Source organism: Enhydra lutris, unplaced genomic scaffold, assembly GCF_002288905.1.
Source record: "Enhydra lutris kenyoni isolate GAN:26980312 unplaced genomic scaffold, ASM228890v2 scaffoldscaffold12, whole genome shotgun sequence".
NCBI classification, from domain to species: domain Eukaryota; kingdom Metazoa; phylum Chordata; class Mammalia; order Carnivora; family Mustelidae; genus Enhydra; species Enhydra lutris.
The window spans coordinates 66,113,821-66,137,558 of record NW_019154096.1 but is presented as its reverse complement, the minus strand read 5'-3'; the positions used below and the strand labels follow the sequence as shown (position 1 = coordinate 66,137,558).

At 35.8% G+C, this 23,738-nt stretch overlaps 1 protein-coding gene across 1 annotated transcript in view; it reads right to left on the bottom strand.

Annotated features, from left to right (window-relative positions):
* The window catches only part of LOC111145096 (attractin like 1), a 796,800-nt gene that overhangs the window by 226,926 nt on the left and 546,136 nt on the right, over nt 1-23,738 (bottom strand). Inside the window, exon 27 of the mRNA XM_022499729.1 lies at nt 15,661-15,768. Coding sequence (XP_022355437.1) covers nt 15,661-15,768 — 108 coding nt within the window. The remainder of the gene's footprint in view (nt 1-15,660; nt 15,769-23,738) is intronic.

The following is a 23,738-nucleotide window of genomic DNA, read 5'->3' as shown; positions in this document are numbered from 1 at the left end:
CTCATTTCTACTGTCTGGAAAGCTATCTCTTAATGCATGCTTGATGTACAACTAAGTGCAAATTGTAGAATATATCTCAATTGTCCTTTCCGTTATCAAAAATTGAAATGTAAACAAATTAATTACGGTGGGTTAATAGGTCACAGAGCAGCCCAGAATATAAATAAGGGGTTTTCCCCCCTAAAATAGAAATGATAACCAGAGATATTAATTTTAAATAACTGGCAAAATTTCAAACCCGAATATATATGGAGTCTAAGATATATGAGTCTAAAAATTGGGAAAAAAAATCTCATATTTTATACTTTTATTAATTCTTTATTTAAAAAAAGCAGCTCATGGCATCACAGAAAGGACAGTACACTATACAAGCAGAATAGCCCATATATACTTATATATACCACCCATCTAGACAGAAATAAATTAAACTATTAATTAATAAATTATTAGTTTATTATTAAATTTATAATATAACAAATTATAAAATTATTATTAGATTATTATTAATTTATAAATTAAGCTATTAATTAAAAATTTACCTTTTCCATGTTTATCAAAATTAGATCACAATGTATATACTATTGTGTAACATAAAATAAATTAACAAATCCTTTATTGTTGGCCAGTAAGTGGTTTTGTTTTTCAGTGTTAAAAGTAACGGTAAAAATAATTTGCTAAATAATTATTAGAAATAAAAATAGAAACAAAGAATAATATCCCAGCAAAAACCATCAATTAAATTTAAGGACTCACACAAGTTTATACTCCCAGCAAAAAAAACCCCAAAACAAAACAAAACAAAAACCAGAAAACCCCACCACGAATAGTGAATGTATCTTTTTTCTTTTTAAATATTTTGTTTATTTAAGAGAGAGAAAGAGAGCATGAGAAGGGGGTGGGGGTCAGAGGGAGAAGTAGACTCGCTGCCAAGCAGGGAGCCCGATGCGGGACTCGATCCCGGGACTCCAGGATCATGACCTGAGCTGAAGGCAGTCACTTAATCAAGTGAGCCACCCAGGCAAATGGGAGTGTACCTTTTTAACATCATCATCATTTCAGCTACAGGGCTATACATTCACTTGTTTGTGATCCAATTGTAGGCTGTGATTGTGACCCCAGACCTAACATGCCCAGTCAGTCATTTAAGGGGCAATAGGTATTTCTGCCTCCATTTCTTAAGGTTTCTATCAGTTACTAAAGAAAAGCACATATTTGGTTGTTTGAGAAATTACAATGAGACAGAAAGCACCTATTATGTATCTCAATGAATAAATACAACAGCATCAGAAGCTCTAGAACTATTATAGTGCCATTTAAAAAGAGAAAATAATTTTCTTTTTCTGAATTTTTTGAGGTATAATTGACAAACAGTACTATATGTTTCAAGTGTACAACATAATGAGCCAACATGATTCGATATTTGTATATATTGCAAAATGATCATCACAATAAGTCTAGTTAACATCTGTCACCATACATATAGGATTTTTTCTTGTGATGAGAACTTCAAAGATTTTTTCCTAGCAACTTCCAAACATACAATGCAGTATTATTAACTATAATCACCATACTGTACATTATATCCCCATGATTATTTATTTTATAACTAGAAGTTTGTACCTTTGATTCTCTTTGCTTATTTTGCACAGCCCCCCACCCTTGCATCTGGCAATCATCAATCTTTTCTGTGTGTCTATAAACACACTTTTTCTTATTTCTTTTTTTTGTTTAGATTCCACATGTAAGTGAGATCATAGGATATTTGTCTTTCTCCATTTGACTTATTTCATTTACCATAATGTCCTCAAGGTCCATCAATAGTGTTGCAAATGGCAAGATTTCATTTTTTATAGCTGAAGAGTTTATAAATATGGAGTATATATGTACATATGGGATATATATATATATAGGGTGCATATGTGTATGTGTATATATGTATAAATATACACACATATATCAATATATATGTCACATCTTCTTTATTCATCTATCCATGGACACTTTCAATGTTTCCATATCTTGGCTATTTCTGCAATAAATATGGGAATGCAGATATCTTTTCAAATTAGTGTTTTCATTTTCTTTAGATAAATACCGAGAGGTAGAATTATTGGATCATATTGTAGTTCTAGGTTTATTTTTTTAAGGAAATTCCATGCAGTTTTCCACAGTGGCTACACCAATTTACATTCCTACCAACAGTGCATAAGAGTACATGTTTCTCCATATCCTTGACAACACTTATTATTTCTTGCCTTTCTGATAACTGAGCATCTTTTCTTTTTTTTTAATTAAAATTTTTTTCAGTGATCCATAATTCATTGTTTATGCACCACTTTCATATACCTATTGGTCAACTGTGTGTCACCTCTAGAAATGTCTATTCAGATACTCTGCCCATTTTTTTTTTAAGATTGTATTTATCTATTTATTTTAGAGAGAGAGTGAGAGAGAGTATGAGAGGGAAGAAGGTCAGAAGGAGAAGCAGACTCCTTGCAGAGCTGGTAGCCTGATGTGGGACTCGATCCTGGGACTCTGGGATCATGACCTGAGCTGAAGGCAGTCACTTAACCAACGGAGCCACCCAGATACCCCATCTTTGCCCCTTTATTAATATGATTTGTTGTTGTTGTTGTTGAGTTGTATGAGTTCTTCATATATATATATATATACACATATATATATATATATATATAGAATATTAACCCCTTATCACATGTATGATTTATAGTCAGCCTTTAGAAGTTTATTTAATGAGAAGCTTGGCTCTCAGGCTGCAGCTATGATTAGCTAAGACTAATAGGCCTCTTTCATAGAAGGATTGAGCTCCTGAGTTTGTTGCCTCTTTCTGTGCACTGGGCGTGCTGGCTAGTCAAGAAGTCTTCCTCCTTTGGTTATAGTCCTGTGGGACCTGAGCATAAGCGCTGCTAGTTACGAGAGCCAGCAATGAAGAGGTGTTCTTTGGCAGCAGCTGCAAAAATCAGGGCACCAGACAAGGGTATAAACACTATCCCAGAAGATACCAGCAAGCTGGAGCAAAGAAAAGGGAGAGCACATTGAGTCCACCAGCCAACACTACCGGAGAATACCTCTGTGGCCCCTTTTATGTATGCCAAACCAGAAGCCTGCCCCTCGGGCACAGTCACATTGGTCTTCAAAGTCAGGTGTTTTCAGGGCTCATCTCCCAGGTAACAGTCTTAAAAGTTGGAATGCTGATGTGTAGTACAAACTCTTTCCTCCTTAGGCAGAAGCTCTGTGTTGTGAGTTCCTTCCTGAGTGTGAGTTGCTGTGCTGGGTGAGGTTTATGGCAAGATAATGTCTCACCTGTTCCTACCTGCTTCAATGCAGTATCCCTCTCATTTACTTAATGTGAAGGGGTTGCTCCACCAGTTTTCAGGGGATTTTTTTTTTTTTTTTTAAAGGAAGTTGTTACATATGTAACTGTAGATTCAGTGTGTCTGTGGGAGGAGGTAAGTTCAGGATCTTTCTATGTTTCCATCTTGAAGAGGAACTGAAAATCATTTTTTTATCTTTCTATTTAGACTTTACAAACATAATGTCACTGGAAAAACTTTCAAAATGAAAATCTTATGCTCATAGGGACCTTAAAAATGGTGTCCAGAATGTGATCACTTTTCATCACTTTAGTCGGTCTTGCCACCATTATCTGTGGCCTGGATTCCTACAGTAGCCTGTTAACAAGTCTTTCTTCTGTTCTCTCCCAGTAGCAGGGAGTGTTGGTTGATTTCCACTACCCCTCAGTTACCATGTCAGTTTTCTTGCTAACTGCCAATGCTGGAGCCTGCATTTCTTTGCCTGAGGGCTTTCTCTGACTTCTTAGGAAGTAGCCCTTAACCAGTAACTGAAAGGAGCTGGGGGTAAATACTCTGGCCCTACTGCCTCTGGTGTCCATAGTCTGATGTGTGATTCCCAAGGAGATTAAGTTTTGGTGGTATTGGTGGCCTTCCATTTCCATTTTTATGGCTCTACTTTGCTACCAGTATATTCCTCAATCCCAGATGAACAAATTCTTTTTTTTTTTTTTTTAAAGATTTTATTGATTTATTCAACAGAGAGAGAGATCACAAATAGGCAGAGAAGCAGGCAGAGAGAGAGGGGGAAGCAGGCTCCCTGCTGTGCAGAGAGCCTGATGTGGGGCTCGATCCCAGGACCCTGAGATCATGACCTGAGCTGAAGGCAGAGGCTTAACCCACTGAGCCACCCAGGCGCCCCCAGATGAACAAATTCTTCTTCATGGTGTCTGTTTCTCAGAGAACTATATGAAGACATTTCTCTTCAAACTACTCTCAACCCTAAAGGCAGAGTGATCCTTTAAAAACCATCGAATTATGTCCATCCTCTCATAAAATCCTATAATTGGGTCTTCTCATCACTCAGAATTGAATGTCAAAGTCTTTACAAAGGTCTATGAGGCCCTATTATCATCTGCCTACTCCTACCCCATGCTTGCTGTTCCCTGAACTTGACAGGAATGCCCCATCTTAGGGTTTCTGCTCCAGCTATTCCCTTAACCTGGAACACTTTTTCCCTGGAAATCTTCTGCCTACTTACCTCCTTCACCTCAAATCTCACCTTCTAAATGAGGTCACCCTGACTGCCACCCTATTCAAAACTTCACACTCTCCTCCACTTCCACAAAGCATTCTAAAAACCTTTATCTTGCTTTATTTTTCCTTTTCCATTGCACTTACCACTTCCTAACATATTAAATAATTTCCTCTCCCCTGCTGATAATATAAACATGAGGATAGAGTTCTTTGTTTTATTCTCTGATGTTTCTCAAGTACTTAGAACAGTGCCCAACACATAAGAATTGTTCCATAAAAATCAGCTGAACAATTACCATAAATTTTCATGTTATTGCTGGCTAGAAGAAAAATGACACACATATACTATAGGCCACATTATTACTGTAAAAATAATCCTCTTTTTAATATAAGTTTGAAACCAACTAATACATTGAGTTTGTATATAAATTTACATTCTAAGTACATTTATTAAATTTTAATAATGTATTTTAATTTGTCACTATAATAAAATATAATGATTTGTATTTGCTAATAGATAATTTAGAGTGTGATTATTCACACTAGATGTATGTTTTTTCAGTCACAAATGGTTTTACACCTAGGGCTTTACACAAAGGTCCTATAAAGATTCAGCACTTCTCACTTGTTAAAAAATGTAATTAATATATATGTAAAAATTTTCAGGAAAACATCTACTTCATTGAATAGGCCATTTGGTGTATAGTAGCACACATTTAACCATAGATGTATCAGAAGTAATTATTCCATATTGCACCTTACATTTTCTCCTGACTGTACAGATGTGGAACTCAGTGGCACATGAGTCAAATTTAATTTAAAAGAAATCCATTTCTTAACTTACTACATTATGAACACTCAAAAAATATTTACAGAACAGTAATAGCTAACCTATGGCTTTGTATTGAAGTTAAATACTGAATTTTAAGAAAAACCCAACAGAGAAATTTTAAAATTACTTTGATTTTTAGGTTTAAATAAAATCCCTAATGCAATTTCAGAGCCCAAGTTTTGGAATTCACTGTGTAAGAAAATCAATAAACCACATTGTATTGTTATGTATATTTAAAAAAGAGATTTGGACCAGTTTCCAGTGTACTGTAAAAATGGAAAATAAATTTCACATATATATGTATATGTATGTATATACATTTCAGATAGATAACTTCTACTTAATAGTAATTATCACAAAATGCTTAGCAAAGGAGAAAAGAAAATAAAATTTTAAACATTCTACTTCTACTGCTATTATTTTCTAAAGGAAGATACTAGCAGCTGCTCAGATTTATTTCTGATGTTTAATTTTACAGGAAGAAATAAAGAAACAATTTAAGCTCTAAAACAATCTACTGAACAACAATGTTTTCAGCTTGTATTTTTTTAAAATCTATATTGTGGATTTATTTAACATGGTTAGACATATGTAGCTATAGGGAATTTCAAATATCAGAAATCATAATTATTTACCAAGAGAGAAGAAACCTATTATGGGATTTAGGATTTTAGGCATGGAGCATGAAGGTACTCAATTAATGAAATTACCACCTTAATAAAGTAAATGTTAAAATATTACATATTTCCCCAGATTGATCTACAGATTCAACACAAGTCCTAACAAAATACTAGTGGGCTTTATTGTACCAATTGACAAACTTACCCTAAAATTAATGTGGAAATTCAGAGACCCTGAAGAACCAAAACAATCTTCAAAGAGAACAAAGATGAAAGACTCATAATTTTAGAATTCCAAAACTTACTACAAAGCTATAATAATCAAGATATGTGGTACTGTCATATGATAGACCTATCAAACAATGGAATGGCATTGAGTGTCCAGAGAAATAAATTCCTACACCTATGGTAAATTGATTTTCAACAAAGGTCCCAAGATCATTCAATGCGGAAAGAATTTTTTTCAATAAATAATAAAAAATTACCATATGACCCAGCATTTCTATTCTTAATTACATGGCCAAGAAATGATACTTGTACATAAACATTCATAAAAGCATTTTTCAGTGGGGGGAGGAGCAAGATGGAATGACAAAGGAGTAAGATGGCAGAGGAGTAGGAGACTTAAACACCATTGGGTCCCAGGAGTTTAGCCAGATAGTTATCAAACCATTCTGAACATCTACAAAATCAACAGGATGGAAGAGAATAAGAGAAGCAATTCTAGGAACAGAAAAGCAACCATATTCTGGAAGTTTCAGGTATCTTCTGATTTGGTTAGTGTATATTTTTCTGGGGCTGTTGCTCCCCTTTTAATATTTTGTTCTCTCATTCATCTATTCTTATCTGGATAAAATGACAAGGTGGAAAAACTCACCTCAAGAAAAAGGAACAAGAGGCAGTACCAATGGCTAGGGACCTAATCAATATGGACATTGGTAATATGTCAGAACTAAAGTTCAGAATGACAATTATCAAGGTGCTAGCTGGGCTCGAGAAAAGCATGGAAGATACCAGAGAATCCCTTTCTGGATAAATAAAATCCCTATCTGGAGAAATAAAAAACCTAAAATCTAACCAATTTGAAATTTAAAAAGCTATTAATAAGGTGCAATCAAATATGGAGGCTCTTACTGCTAGGATAAATGAGGCAGAAGAAAGAATTAGTGATACAGAAGACCAAATGATGGATAATAAAGAAGCTGAGCAAAAGAAGACAAACAACTACTGGACCACTAAGGGAGAATTCGAGAGATAAGTGATACCATATGATGAAACAATTTTAGAATAATTGAGATCCCAGAAGAAGAAAGAGAGAGAGGGCAGAAGGTATATTGGAGCAAATTATAGCAGAGAATTTCCCCAATTTGGCGAAGAGAACAAGCATCAAAATCCAGGAAGCACAGAGAACCCCCCTCAAAATAAAAAAATAGGTCCACATCCTGTCCTCTATTAGTAAAACTTAGAATTCTCAGTGACAAAGAGAAAATCCTGATAGCAGTTCAGGACAAGAGGTCTGTAACATACAATGGTAGAAATATTAGATTGGCAGCAGACTTATCAACAGAGACCTGGCAGACCAGAAAGGACTGGCATGATACATTCAGAGCACTAAACAAGAAAACTATGCAGCCAAGAATATTATATCCAGCTATGCTGTCACAGAAAATAGAAGGAGGGGTAAAAAGCCTCCAGAACAAACAAAAACTAAAAGAATTTGCAAACACCAAACCAGCCCTACAGAAATATTGAAAGAGGTCCTCTATATAAAGAGAGAGCCTAAAAGTAACAGACCAGAAAGGAACAGAGACTATATACAGTAACAGTCACCTTACAGGCAATACAATGACACTAAATTCATATCTCTCAATAGTTACCTTGAATGTAAATGGGCTAAATGCCCCAATCAAAAGACATAGGGTATCAAAATTGATTAAAAAAAAACCCACAAGGGGCGCCTGGGTGGCTCAGTGGGTTAAGCCTCTGCCTTCGGCTCAGGTCATGATCTCAGGGTCCTGGGATTGAGCCCCATGTCGGGCTCTCTGCCCAGCGGGGAGTCTGCGTCCCCGCTATCTCTCTGCCTGCTTCTCTGCTTGTGATCTCTGTCTGTCAAATAAATAAATAAAATCTTAAAAAAAAAAAACCCACAAAAACAAGACCCATTGATATGATGTCTGCAAGAAACTCATTTTAGACCCAAAGACACCTCCAGATTTAAAGTGAGGAGGTGGAAAATAATTTACCATGCTAATGGACATCAAAAGAAAGCTGGGGTGGCAACCCTTATAACAGATAAATTAGATTTTAAGCCAAAGACTATAATAAGAGATGAGGAAGGATACTATATCATACTTAAAGGGTCTGTCCAACAAGAAGATCTAACAATTTTAAATAACTATGCCCCTAATATGGGAGCAGCTAGTTATATAAACCAATTAGTAACAAAATCAAAGAAACACATCGACGATAATACAATAATTGTAGTGGAATTTAACACCCCCCTCACTGAAATGGACATATCGTCTAAACAAAAGATCAGCAAGGAAATAAAGGCTTTAAGTTACATACTGGACCAGATGGACATCACAGATATATTCAGAATATTCCATCCCAAAGCAATAGAATACACATTCTTCTCTAGTACACGTGGAACCTTCTCCAGAATAGATCACATCCTGGGTCATAAATCAGATCTCAATTGGTACCAAAAGACTGGGATCATTCCCTGCATATTTTCAGACCACAATGCTTTGAAACTAGAACTCAATGACAAGAGGAAAGTTGGAAAGAACTCAAATACATGGAGGCTAAAGAGCAACCTACTAGAGAATGAATGGGTCAACCGGGAAATTAAAGAAGAATTGAAAAAAATCATGGAAACAAATGAAAATGAAATCACAATGGTTCAAAATCTGTGGGATACAGTAGAGGAGGTCCTGAGAGGAAAGTATATTGCAATACAAGCCTTTCTCAAGAAACAAGAAAGGTCTCAAATATACCTACACCTAAAGGAGCTGGAGAAAGTACAGAAAAGAAAGCCTAAACCCAGCAGGAGAAGAGAAATCATAAAGATCAGAGCAGAAGTCAATGAAATAGAAACCAAAAAAAACTAGAAGAGATCAACAAAATTGGGAGCTGGTTCTTTGAAAGAATTAATAAGATTGATAAACCCCTGGACAGACTTATCAAAAAGAAAGAGAAAGGAACCAAATAAATAAAACCATGAATGAAGGAGGGGAGATCACAACCAACTCCAGAGAAATACAAACAATTATAAGAACATATTATGAGCAACGATACACCAGGAAATTTGAAAATCTGGAAGAAATGGATGCATTCCTAGAGACTTATAAACTATCAAAACTGAACCAGGAAGAAATAGAAAACCTGAACAAACCCATAACCAGTAAGGAGATTGAAGCATTCATCAAAAATATCCCAACAAACAAGAGTCCTGGTCCACATGGCTTCCCGGGGGAATTCTACCAACATTTAAAGAAGAATTAATACCTATTCTCCTGAAACTGTGCCAAAAATAGAAAGGGAAGGAAAACTTCCAAACTCATCTTAAGAGGCCAGCATTACCTTGATCCCAAAACCAGACAAAGACCCCATCAAAAGGAGAATTACAGACCAATATCCCTGATGAACATAGATGCAAAAATTCTCACCAAAATACTAGCCAATAGGATCCAACAGTACCTTAAGAGGATTATTCACCACGACCAAGTGGGATTTATTCCTGGGCTACAAGGTTGGTTCAACATCCGCAAATCAATCAGGGTTAATTAATAAAAGAAAGGACAAGAACTATATGATACTCTCAATAGATGCTGAAAAAACATTTGACAAAGTACATCATCCTTGTTTGATCAAAACTCTTCACAGTGTAGGGATAGAAGGTACATACCTCAATATCACAAAAGCCATCAATGAAAAACCCACAGCAAATATCATTCTCATGGGGAAAACCCGAGAGCTTTTTCCCTGAGGTCAGGAACACGGCAGGGATGCTAACTATCACCACTGCTATTCAACATAGTACTCGAAGTCCTAGCCTCAGCAATTACACAACAAAAAGAAATAAAAGGCATCCAAATTGGCAAGGAGGCAAACTCTCGCTCTTTGCAGATGATATGTTACTTTATGTGGAAAACCCCCAAAATTCCACTCCAAAACTGCTAGAACTCATTCAGGAATTCAGTAAAGTGTCAGGATATAAAATCAATGCACAGAAATCAGTTGCACTTCTATAAACCAACAACAAGAGAGAAGAAAGAGAAATTAAGGAGTCAATCCCATTTACAATTCCACCCAAAACCATAAGATACCTAGGAATAAACCTAACCAAAGAGGCAAAGAATCTGTACTCAGAAAACTATAAAGTACTCACGAGAGAAATGGAGGAAAACACAAAGAAATGGAAAAATTTTCCATGTTCATGGATTGGAAGAACAAATATTGTGAAAAATGTCTATGCTACCTGAAGCAATATACACATTTAATGCAATCCCTATCAAAATGCCATCAATTTGTTGGCAAAGAAATGGAACAAATAATCCTAAAATTTATATGGAACCAGAAATAATGCCAAATAGGCAGAGGAATGTTGAAAAAAGAAAACCAAAGTTGGCAGCATCACAATCCCAGACTTCAAGCTCTATTACAAAGCTGTCATCATCAAGACAGTATGGTACTGCTACAAAAACAGACCCATAGATCAATGGAACCGAATAGAGAGCCCAGAAATGGACCTTCAACTCTGTGGTCAACTAATCTTCGACAAGCAGAAAGAATGTCCAGTGGAAAAAAAGACATTCTCTTCAACAAATGGTGTTGGGAAAACTGGACAGCCATATGCAGATGAATGAAACTGGACCAACTAGACTCAAAATGGATAAAAGACCTCAATATGAGACTGGAATCCATCAAAATCCATTAGGAGAACACAGGCAGCAACCTCTTCGACCTCAGCCCCAGCAACCTCTTCCTAGAAACATTGTAAACCCAAAGGCAAGGGAAGCCAGGGCAAAAATGAACTATTAGGACTTCATCGAGATCAAAAGCTTTTGCACAGCAAAGGAAACAGTCAACAAAACCAAAAGACAACTGACAGAATGGGAGAAGATATTTGCAAACGACATATCAGATAAAGGGCTAGTGTCCAAAATCTATAAAGAACTTATCAAACTCAACACCCAAAGAACAAATAATCCAATCGAGAAATGGGCAGAAGACATGAACAGACATTTCCGTAAAGAAGACATCCAAATGGCTAAAAGACACATGAAAAAGTACTCCACATCACTTGGCATCAGAGAAATACAAATCAAAACCACAATGAGATACCACCTCACACCAGTCAGAATGGCTAAAATTAACAAATCAGGATATGACAGATGTTGGCAGAGGATGCAGAGAAAGGGGAACCCTCCTACACTGTTGGTGGGAAGGCAAGCTGGTGCAGCCACTCTAAGACAGCATGGAGGTTCCTCAAAAACTTGAGAATAGAGCTACCCTTTAAAGTACACACATGGTCCTGTAGCCAACAAATGATAAAACAAAATGAGTTACTTGTCCCCTCCCCTGAGTTCAAACATAGTGATAACATTTATGTTATAAGAATTCTGCTGGTTCTCAGAACACACGCAGCAATTCATACAAAAACTTGAAATAACGGTTGGAAAGATAGAAGGTGGTTAGGCCTCTTATAGGAAGTAAATGGTGTCCTGCATTTGGAGAGGGTCAGAGTCCATGCTGTCTGGATAGGTGATGCCTATCCCACCTGAGCATGGCAAGAAAGCAGCAGAAACAGCCCAGCGTCAGTACAAGGCTGCGAACTAATGATAGAGTAGCTTTAGAGCTCAGCTGGGGTATAGAATCCCAGACCCATACATGTGGGGGTCTGGATAACCCCTAAGCATTCACTTCTCCCCACCTCAACTGTGGTGCTCCAACTGCAGCAGAGAGAGGCTACCATAATAGGTAGCCTGGTGGGAATAATGGTTGGGAAGGAAGTACTTCAAAGTCTTGCTAGTGAAAGGGACATCCATGACAAATGAGCAGTGGTGACTGAAGCCAGATTATACGTCATAGGCTGGTTCCTCTCCCCCAACCACTAATTGCTTAAAAGAGTACAATTGAGAGTCAAGGATTTTATCGTTCTTCCTAAGCAGATCTCAGTAGCTGAAATAAAATATGTGTACATAGAAAAAAGAAAGGAGACCTCTGAAGAGTGTAAGCACCATGAAAGTAGAAATACAGAAAGATCTATACCAGAGGAAGTCAAATATAAGGGAAAGCCCATAACAGTATTTAAATTAAATATGAATGGCTTCAGAAAGATGAGGGAGGATATTAGAAATATGAGGCATCCACAAACAGTTATGAAAACAATTGCAGCTATTGACAACAAAATATATCATTGTTGATACGAAGTCAGTGAATAGGTTAAATAACAGAAGGATACACTCTAAGAAAAATCAGTATACTGGAATGGCAGATTGAGGAATGTTCCCAGAGGCACCAGGAAGAATAGAAAGAGTAGAAATAATGAGAGACAAGTTAAGAAATACAGATGACAGGGGCACCTGGGTGGCTCAGTGGGTTAAGCCTCTGCCTTCAGCTTGGGTCATGATCTCAGGGTGCTGGGATCGAGCCCCGCATCAGGCTCTTTGCTCGGCAGGGAGCCTGCTTCCTCCTCTCTCTCTGCCTGTCTCTTTGCCTACTTGTGTTCTCTGTCAAATAAATAAAATCTTAAAAAAAAAAAAAAGAAATACAGATGATAGAAGTATCAAGAGCATCTAATGGGAATTCCAAGAAAGAATACGGTAAGAAATATTAAAAGAAACAGTAACCAAAGATTATCCAGAATAATACAAAGTTATAGGGCTGCAGATTTAAAGGGGGTATAGAATGCCAAATATGAGATAATGGGTACATATCTGAGAGAAATTTAAGAACACTGAGAAACAAGAAAATTCTGAAAGATTTCAAAAAGGAAATGGAGATCATTTACAAAGGACAGAGAATCAAATTGACATCAGACTTGAGACAAGGGAGCAATTAATACCTTTGAAGTTCTGAAAAAGAGAACTTTGAAACTGAATTTTATATCTAATTAAATTGTTATTCCATGTGAGGACAAAATAAACATACTGATAGGCATTTGAGGTCTCAAAGAGCATGCCACATAAAATTTCTCTTTAAAAGATATGTTGGAGGGACGCCTGGGTGGCTCAGTTGGTTAAGCAGCTGCCTTCGGCTCAGGTCATGGTCCCAGCGTCCTGGGATCGAGTCCCACATCGGGCTCCTTGCTCATCAGGGAGCCTGCTTCTCCCTCTGCCTCTGCCTGCCATTCTGTCTGCCTGTGCTTGCTCTCTCTCCCTCTCTCTCTCTGACAAATAATTAAATAAAATCTTTAAAAAAAAAAAAAAAAGATATGTTGGAGGACTTATTATAGTGAAAACTAAATGAAATGCATGAGTAAGCAACTAGATATAAAGAAAAAGAAGGGTAAAGATAATTCACTGTTACTTAAATTTAAAAAGTACACCCATAATATCTGGATTAATATTTCCAAGCAGTATTGACATAGGGTAGGAGAAACAGAAGGAGTTAAAAGCATATTAAAATATTAATTTTGTTTGAGACAGGCAGGGTGAAATGTGTATTAATAAGCTTAGTGATAGGGAAAATAACCATCACTATGAATTTTGGTATGTAATGTGTAACCATCAGAAACAGAAATAGAATATGTAACACTGTTTATTAGAAGGACATCAATTTATCCAAGAGCAATAGGGAAAAAGAAAAAAAAGAAGGGTAGTAACAACAACAAGAACAACACACACATGTACACACATCTGCACACACAATGGAGTAGCTAAAATAATCCTTGGGAGTATAGTAATTATTGTCAATGTAAATAGATTCAGGCAATTAATCAAAAGATGGACTATAGGATGGCAGGATAAAGTGAATAGTCACTTCTACAAGGGATAAGTAGGAAACAAAAGGATACAGAGAAGCTGGAAGTAAAGGAAGAAAAGGAATAGTAGGCAAACACGAACTATAAGTAGAGGCAGAAATCTTTAAATTCTGTATAATAAAATTTAATGTTATAGATGACAATGATAAGGAAATAAAATCTGGAAGAAATAAAACAAAGAAATGGAAAGATTAGGAACACACACACCTAACAATACACGGTTGAGCACTAGTGAGCAGCTAACACACCATGGAGGTACATATGTACGTGAATTACATTTGCTCCTTACGTTTGTGAGTTTTCTAGTTCTTTGATTGGTCCCTTTCTTCTGTGGACTATGTCTGTATTGTTTACATTCATTTCTCTCCTGTGACTTGTGTTTTCGCAGTGTTGTACAATGTTTTTAACAGATGAGGAGAAAAAGAAGTTGGATTCAAACAGTGCAGGTTTCCTATTTGTTAAAGATTTTGTACTAAAGTGAGGTGAGGCAAGGGGCCAACATGAAATCAGAGCACTTCCTGTAACTTCCATTTAATCTTCTGTCTTCTAATTTCTCCACAAGTAATGGAAAATATACATACTGATTTCCTAATGATCTGAGCTTCCATGGCAATCTGTGATCTAGAATAGTAAGTCAAGTACACAAAAACTCACAGAGAAATGTCCTCTAGAAACTGGCTCTTTGGATAGCATCTGCAAGGCCTGATTCAGTTGTTTAATTTTTTTTCCCCCAAATAACTAAAATGCTAGAGAAAGAATCAATTCTATTTGTACCTAGGTTTTTGGAGGAGTCTATTTTTATACTCCTTGCTTTCCTTGAAGAAAAGCAAGATTTGAAAATAGCAACATGAAATTAGTCATATAAGGACATTTTTAAAAAAGGGAAAACAATTTTCAATTCTACAGTGTTTCTTAATCTTCCTACTTAAACATCTTACCATCCGTGAAACAGAAATAAAAAATAATAAGCATATAACTAAATTACTATGCCTCAAAATGCTTTGATTAGTCGTTAATCACAATCTGTGGATTTTTCCTCTCTGTGTGTTATTATTTTCAGAAACCATTCCAGGCATTATTGCAGGAGTCCAGTACCACATTTACTTCACATAATGATTTCTCCTTCACCATACTCTATTTCTGCATGTGCAATAAAAAGATTATACTAATACAGCCGTTACCACAAATGAAAATATTCACAATATTCTATAATTCTCAACATTCAAAAATGCAACTATGTGATTAAAATGCAACTCATTTCCACCCACCTGTTGTAGTCAACTTCGTTAATAAAGATAAATGTGAATTGTGAACTAAAAGGTGTTGGGCACTCCAAGGACTAAATAGAGGTGCTTTGTTTCTTCCATCATACCTGTATCTTAAATTCCTTCAGCTCCTACCTGTCAGCTCCAGGCTGCCAGTGAGCAGTCTGTCACTCTTGCCTAGACTAATAGACTCTCTAGTGGCTTTTGTTACAGCTCATGTCATACTATTAAAACTATGTGCCTTGGAAGTGGCATCACAAATGTAGCTGAATCTTGTCAACTCTACATAATCAGACTGTATTTGGCTGTACAAGCAGATGCAAATTAGAGAAGCAATACAAATATGCAAATCACAGTGGTCCCCTTTCGGTACCACAGTTCCTACCTCTAATGGCCCTCGCAGAAACTCTGCTTGTTCGGCTCCTACTTCCAGTGCAACATCAACAGAAGCAAAGGGACGGCTGGCCATCTGCTGTCGTTCTCGAAGCAGTTGCTGGAGGGGGTTAAAAATGATTTGTTTAAAATGGGTTTAAAAACACAGGAAATTCAACAAGATCGGTTTCCATTTTGAACAAATGGTACTCAAAACTTAGGAACCATCTGATACACATATCTATACCTAGATCACTAACATAAAAATTGTTTTTTCCCCATGGCCTGGGTCATTAATCCACAGAGGCTTTGAACGCATGATTATTGTAAAGAACTTTTCCCCTTACTTCCATCCCACAGACCTACTGAAATGTACTCAAAAGCATTCTGAAAACCCAAGATGGGAGGGCTAGTTCAGTAAAAGGCCCTGCTATGAGGATGGATCTGCCAAGTCTTCCCACTCAAAATAATGCAGCTTTTGTCTCAGCTGAAGCTAAAGCTAAATACCAGTAAACGTGTTTAAGAAAAGATAATAAAAAGTTTCAAAAGGGGGCGCCTGGGTGGCTCAGTGGGTTAAGCCTCTGCCTTCAGCCCAAGTCATGATCCCAAGGCCTGGGATCGAGCCCCGCATTGGGCTCTCTGCTCAGCGGAGAGCCTGCTTCCACCTCTCTCTCTGCCTGCCTTTCTGCCTGATTGTGATCTCTGTCTGTCAAATAAATAAATAAATAAATCTTAAAAAAAAAATTTCAAAAGGCATTAATAGAGATTAAAGAAACATACACCTGCCAAGATAAGTTTTGGCAGTCATCAAGATTCTGTCAACTGCTGTGGAACCAGCAGGAATTGTTACTGACAGTGTTTGTAACTTGATTCAAACCGTCTGTGTTCATTATTTAAAATGAGCAATGATTAGTAGGTTACAAAAATTTTGTGCCAGGGCTTCTGAAGCACTCCCAGATATTTGTTTCTTTGTCCTTGTGTCTACTCTGGGCTTTGCCCAAGCTAAAAGCAATAAACTAGCAAATCCCAGCCAACTACCAACCTAATTTATATTTCTGCCTTTCCTTGTAATTATAATATTCATTAAGTCATGATAAGAAAAAATTGATGACCAGCAGTAGATATTGCAAATCTTGCCCTTCTCATTCAACACAGCTAATAAAATTATTATTAAATATTAAAAGTGGATGAGTGATGCAATTAAATACTCTTTCAAATGAGAAGAAAATCCTATCATTGAAAAAGGCAAAATCCTTGAACACAATGAATAGCTTCATTATTCACAGAGATTTTTAAAGATTCACTGGCATTAACTTAAAACGTTAACAACTGGTATGTGAATGTAAATGTATGTCGTGTCGTGATGCATCATTCATAAAATTCGCTTTCAGTTGATGAAGGAACAAAAGCCAACACCTGATGGCAGTTTATTATTTAACATTTTTGTTTTAACACTTGTAACACAGCAGTGACAGTGTTCATGAAATGAGCATCTAAAATATAATTTAAGGCCTTGCTTTGTCATTATTAAAAAGAGAACATCCACAGGCCAATATGGATGGATAGAAATAATACACTTATTATTGAGTAATAGTTTAAGTTCCTAAATTATATGTATATTTAAAAGCAATGAAGACACACTAAAAACATATTCAAAGGAAAAAGTGAAAGATATAAACCACTAAATTATTCACTTAATATAACCTCAAAATTACATTATTAAAAATATAGCTGCTAGAAAATAGAATCTTGTTTGTGCCTTAGGAGTGGTCAGTAGATCTGAACATTCTGTTTATACAAATGCAAATGTAACATTACTTCAGATGTCAAGGGATACCAAGTGTAGAAGACACAATGCTCTTTGTCTCTCAGATAAAAATATACATACAGGTCCACACATAGATACAGACACAGACACATACACACACACACAAATACACAAACTATCTTTCCTATGGTAATGTACAAATACCCATGAGAAAATTGTAAATTCTAGTTTGGGTTTAAACACAATTTTCTAACATTTGTATTAAAAAGTTTCTTCATGTGGGGGCGCCTGGGTGACTCAGTTGGTTAAGTGTCTAACTCTTGATTTTGGCTCAGGTCATGATCTCAAGGTTGTGAGATTGAGCCCAGCATTGGGCTCCACGCTAGGTGTGGAGCCTGCTTAAGATTCTCTGTCTCCCTCTCCCTCTGATGCTCCCAACCCCTTTCTCTCTCCCTCTCTCAAAAAATTGTTTTTTCTTCATTTATACTAGTTCTCCTCAGATTACAAATGACATCTCATATAATTGAGAGATTTTTTTTTCCTTCCACATTTTTATTTAAATTCAAATTGGTTAACATATAGTGTAGCATTGGTTTCAGGAGTAGAATTTAGTGATTCACCTCTTGGATATAATACCCAGTGTTCATCACAAGTCCTCCTTCCCCATCACTGATTTAGCGCATCCCCCACACCCACCTCCCCTCCAGCAACCCTCAGTTTGTTTTCTATAGTTAAGAGACTTTTAACAAAATGAACAGCTCTGTTTCCTTATCTTACCTTTTCCCTAGATCTAAAAGTAAAAGGTCTACAAAATATAATTCATTAATACTCAATACCACAAATTGTAGTATAAGTCTATAAATATTCCAAATTCACTATCTTTGACAAAGAATATATTTCTCTGGACTGTAATGTATTATTGTGAACCCCACTACTCATAATAAAGAAAAATCAATGACTACCTAATACTTTTGTTCATTTAAAAAAAATTTGTAGAATACAAAGGTATTTTAAAGATTCTAATCTGTCCTCTGAGGTTTGAATTTACATTGCTTTTTAAGAATCGAATGCTTCCTACAATACTGTTTGCAAAATCAGAAGAAAAACACTATTCTTGCCCAAGATCATAATGCTGTAATACATAAAAAGAGACATGGTAATATAAAAATAATTAGGGCACAAGATAGTGTACTTTAAAAGATACAAATAGGGAATTAGCCAGACAAATTAACTCTGGGCCACTTAGTAGAGGATGAGTTCAAGGACTGGCTGAACACTGAATTTCTGACTTTAGAAAACTAATGCAAATATTTTGACTGAAACTCAGAAAAGGTAAGTCACTTTCTCCTGAAAACTTTTGCTTTGATATGATGGCCCTAAAATAATGAAGTGGAATAAAGTGAGATTCTCTTTGCTACTAATTTCTGGCGTTGAGCCATATCCTTACCAATTGTGCCCCCTCTTGCCAGGTAACATCTGTATGCATTCCTTCCTGAATTTAGTCCCCTCTGTGTCAGAACAAAAAGGATGTAAATGACATGCTGGTGACTTCAATATTGTCAAAGTTTATCTGACAGGCCATATAGTCAGACTTTGGAGTGAAGAGGTCCTGTGTCTGAACACCATTTTTTTTTTCTTCACTTATTAGCTGTTTGAGCTTAACCAAATTATTTAGAGTTCTCTAAGCCTCAATTTTTCTCATTGGAATAGTTGGGATATTAACAGTGTCTATACCTACAACTATACCTCAGAGGACTTGTTTTGAATCCCAGCTTCTCCATCCACAAACTCTTGGACCATAGCCAAATTACTCAGACCTTTCTAATACTTATTATTTCTCTCCATAAAAATGGGAATAACAATAATATCAGAAGGGATAAGGCACTGAAGAGGTAATTCCTTTGGACAGCTCAACACAGAGACTGGAACATTGTGAGCAATCAGTAACTGTTCATTGGTACAATTATTATGTTAAATTTCAAGCACTAATTTTGTCTTTGAAGGTGGCACACTAATTACCAGAGGTCCATTTTCTTCAGCACTAGTGACACATTTTGCTCCACTACTCTCCCTTTTAACAAATGTTGCGTATTTATGACACAGTTGTTAAATGTCATGATTGTGGTAAAATGAATTTAGACTTGGAACTGCTTTCTGCTATTTGTGACTAAGAATGATAAAACTTCAACCTACAAATTGGGAGGAAGTATAGAATATTTTCTTAAGAACTTTTGAAATTAAATTAATTTTGTGATTGTGATTTTTATATAAAATGAAGTTTAACATTTTGTACAGCAATAAGAAGCCATAAAACAGATGATCTGTTTTATAACTATCTGCTATTGCCAATTATTTAGCATAAAGATAAAGCCAAAAGAACAAATTGACCAAAATACAATAGATTATAATCATGCTGCCATAAACACTGTGAAGAAAATTTAAAAATTAAAGAGATGTTCTTAGTGTCCTGTTTGTTGTCTATAATAACTATTTTATTATTCAAAATGTCTTACAAAACAAACCATGAAATTAAAAATAATATGAAAATCCCGGCTTAAATGTGGCAACCAGGAATAATCATTGATTTTATCAAATGTATATATGATAATTTTTCTACTCAATACTACTATTTCAAATACTGTATCATTCTTCATAGTTCATACTAACCACCTTTCCAACAAAAGGCATACTACTCTCTAACAGATTTTAGGAAAATAATCCTTAAAAGCTCACACAACAGAACAGTAACTAACTGTCCCCAGTTGTCTTCATGTCTCCTTCATTCTATGTCTAGGTTCTATCCATCCTTCTTCCCCACTTCTAAAGGTGCTTCTACTTCACCCCAAGTTTGAAGTAATCATTTCACTTATAAATTATTTACTACATTAGTATGGTACTATCTTCTAATATCTTTAGACTTTTCTGAAATCTTCCTTAAGGAAAAGATCTGTTTTTGTTTTTTATTACTCACAGTGCTAGTTGGTAGTCAGCAGTATTTGATGAATGAACAATTAATGAGTGACTTAAAGTATAAAAATCTATATCATCCAAATGTGAGTGAAAGCAAGTTATGATAAAACTAATTTTAATTATGATTAAGCCTTTAAAAGTATGTGTTCCCCCTCCCAAAAAAAGTATGTGTCCCTGATATTCTAGAAGTTTTATCCTCCAAACTAAACGGATATATATATATATATTTTTTTTTTTTTTTGAATGGGGCAATTTTGTGGACCCAACAAATCAATGGCAGGTTTCATGTTGCTTTTCATTTACCTTATTGTAATACTGCAAAAATTATGAAAAAAAAACCACCATAAAGTCATTATAACGCATTCGTATTTTTAATAGCAATTATATTCCCAAGATTTTAGAAAGGCATGAAAGGAGCAATCAAGATGATTTAGTCATTACTCTTGAACTTCCATACCAAAATGAACAAAGTGCTTGAATAAGAGATTAAGCAACATTTTATGAAAAAGAGTATTTCTGTTGTATAGTATCAATAGCGGTGTTTGACACAAATCCAGCTAACATAAAGCAACAGAGTTGAACAATCAATTTTGTTATTTTGGTATTAGGATGGTGCAAGGATGTAAAAGAAGTAGCAATAAATTTTCGTATCCTTAAATTAGGAGAGTATGATATTCTAGCATTTTATACAACTAAATCTGTAAGGTGGAAGTCTCAAATTCTTATTCAGAATACTGGGAATGTTTCGCTTCCCAGTCTTCTGGTTTGAAACTAGTATTAGCATTTTATGGGAGTGGCCTGGCATAACATTCTTGTTCAGATTACTTTAATTACCTTTTTCTAGACTTCTGCAATCTTTGACCTTTTGGGACTATGTTACTCTTGAAATAGCTGTTTACTTAAAAATAAAAATTTTCTAAGAGCTTCCCGAGAGGTATTAACCTTCTTGACAGGTATTCACTGAAAATGTTCACTTTCAGTGATTTTTGAATTGGCATTTTTACAAATTTGTATTAACTTGTAAAATAAATTTCAGTGACCATTTAGAAGGGATTTCATCACTCAGAAGATCCCATTAAACCTTATGTTTACTCAGCTTTTCTTCTTTATTTTAAGGCAAAATGTCCTCAGTTGTAAAACAGCCATAGCAGATTTTCCAGGTAGATTGTTCAGGTACAGAGGGTTGTTTGAGCAATAAGGTGACAAAAATAAAACCTACCTTTACTATCATCAAACCTTGGACCAGACAGAGGAAGAAGAGAACAATGGAAAATATTTCTAAGTGTTCCAAAATACAAAGTTCAATACTTTCTCTCTAATGCTAATAGGGTATATTGTCTTATAAATATATATATTTATATAAGCATGCCGATGTCTGTGTGAAAGTGTATATGTGAATATGCATAAAATTATACATATTGATAATTCAGAGTAAATATGTTATAACTCAAATACGCTCAAATACAGCTAATACTCATACATAGAAGGCCAAGATAAGGACTAAATAATGCCAGCAAATGAAGGTGTTTGTTGTCATTTTGATAACACTGTGCACTTAATTGGTATCATTAAGGCATAGTTTCTTCATAGATTCTTAGACCTGAAAAAGGAACTTAGAAATCCTCTAGGCGGGGCGCCTGGGTGGCTCAGTGGGTTAAAGCCTCTGCCTTCAGCTCAGGTCATGATCAGGTCATGATCTCAGGGTCCTGGGATCGAGCCCCACATCGGGCTCTCTGCTCAGCAGGGAGCCTGCTTCCCCCTCTCTCTCTGCCTGCCTCTCTGCCTCCTTGTGATCTCTGTCAAATAAATAAATAAATAAATAAATAAGAAATCCTCTAGGCCACAAATCCTTCAACCTGTAGAGCACAGACTTCTAAATAATAAATAGATGAGTACCAGAAAATCAATGCACCAATAAATGATACTTTTCTTCAAAAAATCTTTTTTCAAAAAAAATTTTTTTTCTTTGCAATTTCAATGGGTTCAATAATTTAACTTACTACTGTCTTTAGAAGCTAATTGCCCCTTATCTAGAACCAGAATGTAACTCTACTATTTTCTTAAATTCTTTCAACAGACAAATTTCTCAACAGATATTAATGCTTAAAAATAAAATAGAATAAATAATGAAAGCAAGTAAGACTACTTTAGGATTCTCCATACATCCCTATTCGTTGGATAAGAACTTGATATATATCTTAAAAGCAGAATGGGTTCAAAAACCCTAACATCTATTTCTAAAGTTTCCTTTTATTTCTTCCTCTAGCTTGTTGATGGTAAGCTAGTGGTTCTTAAACTTTGATGTTTATGAGGTTGTATGTACAACACCACCTATATTCTAGATTGAATGATTTTATCTCCGTATCAGCCTTACATACTTACTTTATTTTGTTTTGTTTTTTGAGGGGAGGAGGGGCAGAGAGAGAGAATCTTAAGCAGTCCTCCACACCCAGCACAGAGCCCAACGCAAGGTTTGATCTCAGAACCCTGAGATCATGACCTGCACTGAAATCAAGAGTCAGGGGCTTAACCAACTGAGCCACCCAGGTGCCCCCTTAACTGATTTTAAATAGCTTCCATGTAGTATAATTCTCATGGAACTCTAAAAATTGCACATACTATCAGGAGCAGAGTGGCACAAACTGTATGGCCTGAAAGTATCACCATCATTTGCCTATAATAAGGTCTTAAAAGCTCTCTACTGACAGGAGTTAGAAATATATCTCACTTTTACAAGTAGGGCAGTTAAGTATGGACTGTCTTTGTTTAGGTTAATTTAGGCAATGTCAAAGAAAAGAAAGTATGACAGATCTTCCTTATCCTTATGTATTCATGGTCATGCACAGAAGCCAAAACAGTACTTCTTACATGGCACAATTCTTCCCAGTTGAAGTTTGAAGCCAAGAAAATGGAAACAGCACCTGACAACTGTCTCTCTGTATCAATCACTGTAAGTCTGTACGGTTTAATCTGAAAGGGTTTAGACCTTTACCAAAGTTTGGGATTTTTTTCTTACTACAAAAGCTATTTCTTAAAGCACCCATAAGATTGTTCATCAAATCAGTTAAGCTCTGTATCATTGGATAAACCGTGGGAGAACCATTCTGTTTGGAAAGATCAAGCTCATGTTGGTGTGGAGAAAACAAAGAAAAGTGAAATAATATTTCTATCAAATTATCATATCCACTCCAGAAACTGCTAATCTTTGCTAACATTTCTTTTAACATATTGAAGTAAGTTAGGATAGAATTGGTTGCTTCAACATTTCTCTGTCGTCTAAGTGAAATACTAACATGTCCCAGCATAGCCAATTCCTGGTTTCCATCAACTGTGTGTGCCTGTTGCCTGCATCA